This window comes from Cebus imitator, unplaced genomic scaffold (assembly GCF_001604975.1).
Source record: "Cebus imitator isolate Cc_AM_T3 unplaced genomic scaffold, Cebus_imitator-1.0 Scaffold37, whole genome shotgun sequence".
NCBI classification, from domain to species: Eukaryota; Metazoa; Chordata; class Mammalia; order Primates; family Cebidae; genus Cebus; species Cebus imitator.
Genome location: NW_016107352.1, coordinates 4,987,852 through 4,991,828, shown reverse-complemented (window position 1 = coordinate 4,991,828; position 3,977 = coordinate 4,987,852). Strand labels below are relative to the sequence as shown.

Genomic DNA, 3,977 nt, shown 5'->3' with positions numbered 1-3,977 from the left:
GCAAATGCCTGGACCTCAGTGCAGACCTACTAAATCAGAAACTCTGGGTGGAGGGCCCAGCAATCTGTGTTCTAACAAGCCCTCCGGGTGATTCTGTTGCTCAACTTTAAAAACCATGGTATAGTCACTTATATCACAAATATTTAAATAGCCTCAGCTGCAGACCATGGAATTTTCATTTGTTGAGCTACATCCCTGGATATGGTGCATTGAAGTTGAACCCTACTTGAAAGATAGTTTTGAAGGTAAAGGAATTCTTTTGGGGGAGTACTGTTTTACATAACCATGCTGGGGAACAGCCAGTAGGCAGTTTCTAGCTCTGTTCCAGGTTAATGCTCAGCATCTTCCTGCCAATAAAATTATTGGTCTCTTTTTGGGGAAAGAATTAGACTCCCCAGTGAGGAAGAAATAGGGCTGTGATTTTTAAAATGTCTCATTTCATGTTGTAAACCTAAAATAGAAAAATGGAAAAACAGCATGAAAAAGCATAGATAGTTCTCATTTCTGAAACTGTGAATATTTCAGAGCCATCTGTTAATAGACCAAGGGTGCAAAGGAACTATAAATTCAAATAAAAGTTCCAAAAGAAAGATATAGAACTTACATTTTTAAAAATACCAAATCATATTGAATAAATAGTAAAGGATGAACAATCTGAAGTCATGTGATCTCCTCAAGAACATTGACAAATCCTGCACAACAGAGCTGTGCTTAGGGCACACCATTTTAAATTGGTATTAGTTGAGAATCTGGCTCTGCTATAGTCCTTACTAGGTTAGGGGAGGTTGATAATACAATATCTGTATTTTCATAATTATTTTGTTAGGGTGATGAAGGCAAGAAAGGGAGCAAAGGAAATCAAGGACAGAGGGGACTTCCAGGGCCCGGAGGAGTTTGTGTTTGTTTCTTGTTTTAATAGAGTATTAGATTTCCACCGAAAATTTGATTCCTTGTTTCTTTTCTAACAAATACATAACAAAAACTCAAAAAAAAAAAACTATAGAAAACATGCTATTCCCAGACCATAATAGAATGGAATAGATTGCATAACATATGTAATACTCATAGAAATATTTATGTTTCTAATTTGTCTGTCAATCCTCTCTAGTAACAAGTGAATATTCAGAAGTTGGGATAAAATTGGGACTACAGGAGATAGTCAGTTCTTCATAATCTCACTTTGCTAAACAACCCAAAAGCCTGAGACTGAGAGGCAACACAGTGATGATGAAGGCTCTTCTTCGGAAGGCTTATTGCATTCTGCTGTGCCATGAACCTTTTGGAGCCAGTCACTTCAATTACAGAAAGAGAATAATGATATGCTCTATTTCACAGGGTTGTTGTGAAGACTAAAAGAGTTAATAAAGCACTTAGCACATTTCCTGGTATATAGTAAGTGTTCAATACATCGAATTATTCGGAGAAAAAAATCAATATATTGAAATGGAAAGTACAGGATCTATGTCCTGGTAAATTGTCCATAACAGGATGCAGAGGAAGAAGTGAAGGATATTGTGAGGCTAGCAATTAAGCAGGTGTCCTGACTTGACCTCAGAGACCCACCATTAAAGTCATTTGAATGTGTCAGGAAACAGAAACTGCAAACCTAAGAGAGTTCATGTCTCTAGGAAGATACTAATTGTAAGAAAGAGACAAGGAGTGTATTTTAGAACCAGATGGTTAAAAAGCAAAATTCTTTTTATTGTACTTTAAGTTCTGGGGTACATGTGCAGATTGTGCAGGATTGTTGCATAGCTATACACATGCCATGGTTGTTTGCTGCATCCATCCCCCTGCCATCACCATTAAGTATTTATCCTAATGTTATCCCTCCCATCCCCCTACCCCCTGATATCCCTCCCCAACCGCCCCCACCCCCCAACAGGCACCAGTGTGTGATGTTCCCCTCCCTGTGTTCATGTGTTCTCATTGTTCAACACCCACTTGTGAGTGAGAACATGTGGTGTTTGGTTTTCTATTCTTGTGTCAGTTTGCTGAAAATGATGGTTTCCAGCTTCATCCATGTCCCTGCAAGGACATGAACTCATCCTTTTTTATGGCTGCATATTATTCCATGGTGTATATTTGCCATATTTTCTTTATCCACTCTATCATTGATGGACATTTGGGTTGGTTCCAAATCTTTGCTATTGTAAAAAGTACCGCAATGAACATATTTCTGCATGTGTCTTTATAATAGACTGATTTATAATCCTTTGGGTATATACCCAGTAATGGGATTGCAAATTTAAAAAAATGGTGCTGACAAGGTAAGATCAGGTACAAAATAAAACATCATCTGTACACCAGTGACTCTTAAACTTATTCGTTGCCCATCGGTATCACCTGGGGATTATTACAAATCCAGATTTCTTGTTACCATCCTCAGCTATCTGGATTCAGTAGGTGAGTGGGCCCAGGAATCTGTACTTCTCATGAGTAAATGCCCTGTGCTCCAGGGAGTTCAAGAAGCACATTATGAGAAGTGCCACTATGCAACAAATATGTTGTATTAGTATTAATAACAGATTACTCTTTATGTCCTACTCTATTTCAAAGTGAACAGTTTTCTGTGTTTTGAAATAAAACTGTTTTTAAAGATGAAGTGAAGAATTGCCATATGTTAAAGCATAATCATCCCTTAATACAGGGTCTTTAAGAGAATTGTATACTTTCCATGATACTTTTCATATTTTAAAAGTAATTGATCTCTTTTTTTTAAAAAAAAAGTAGAACAAATTAAATCTAGAGACATAATTTTGCTTTTCCTTTGGTTTTAGTGAAGAATTTTAACGGGTTCATGTACTGTTCCTTTGTCAAAGCTTGGATGGGGGTTTATCGTGTTTCCCAATTCTTCCTTTGTCCTGTGCCATTGGCCTTCCAGGTTTGGATTTAAGGACAGGCAGATACATGCCATGGCATGAATTGGGTCCCAGTCGACCAGTGTGCCCGGCTTGTTTGTTGTATTGGCTAATCAATATAGTGGGAGGCCTCAGCTCTGCAGATGATTATGGCCTTGGGCAGGGGTCATCACTGCTGAATATAACTGATGAGTCCCTGCTGGAGGAAGCAGCATAACAGAATAGGAAGCTCATGTGATTGAATTTTCAAAGGACATGAGTCAGGCAGAGGCAAGATTAGTCAGCAGTCTGAGAACCTAGAGGATCAGGTTTAGACATAGCATAGAAATAGCTCATTTTCCTCAACTCATCTCCACAGTGGGTTTTTGTAGGTTCTTTTGGGTAAAGGTCCAGATAGTAAATATTTTAGGTTCTGTGGCCCAAGAGGCAAAGTTGAATGTATTATGTAGTTACTTGTATAATGACCACTTGAAAATGTGAAAACTATTCATAGCTCATGGCTATATAAAACCAGGGATGGGCTGGATTTGGCCTGCCTACTCTAGAGAAGTAGTTTCCAAACTATTTTGATTATAAATCCTTCCAGTAAAATTTTGATCACACTCCACAGATTTTTAATTTTTTAATTGTAATTTTTATTAATAAACTATAATACTAATATGAATTTATATAAATAATTGGAATGTTAATAAATGAGATAAAAATATAGAGATAAATTGTAATATTTTCTTCTTATAGCCCAGTGGGTCATTTGGAACGCCTTGTGGTAGGCAGTGACAATTGCTCTGGAATAGTGTTTTTCACTAGGGGTGCTTAATAAAAATTAATAATCCCGGGCCCTGGCCTCTAGATCTATCGAATCAGAATCTCTGGAGTTTGAACCCAGGACTACACATTACCAAACTTTCCTGATAATTTCTCTGCTCTTTAAAATTTGAGAATCACTGGTCTAGATCCAGATGGAACAGAAGAATTACCTGTTGCTCTAGATTTAGTCTTTGAGACTCTAACTAAATATTAGATACCTCTCCCACCAAATGTTTAAAATTTTCTATTAAAAATGTCATTTTAAAAAATCATAGGCTTTCTAACTTCTTGTTTTTTTTTTTTTTTTTT

General features: G+C 37.0%; 1 protein-coding gene across 9 annotated transcripts in view; it reads left to right on the top strand.

The window, feature by feature from the left end:
• COL28A1 (collagen type XXVIII alpha 1 chain) overlaps nucleotides 1-3,977 on the top strand; it is a 207,356-nt gene that overhangs the window by 130,960 nt on the left and 72,419 nt on the right. For all 9 annotated transcript variants that reach the window (XM_037737295.1, XM_037737294.1, XM_037737293.1 and 6 more), the window contains one exon: nucleotides 827-893. In XM_037737295.1, coding sequence (XP_037593223.1) covers nucleotides 827-893 — 67 coding nt within the window. The remainder of the gene's footprint in view (nucleotides 1-826; nucleotides 894-3,977) is intronic.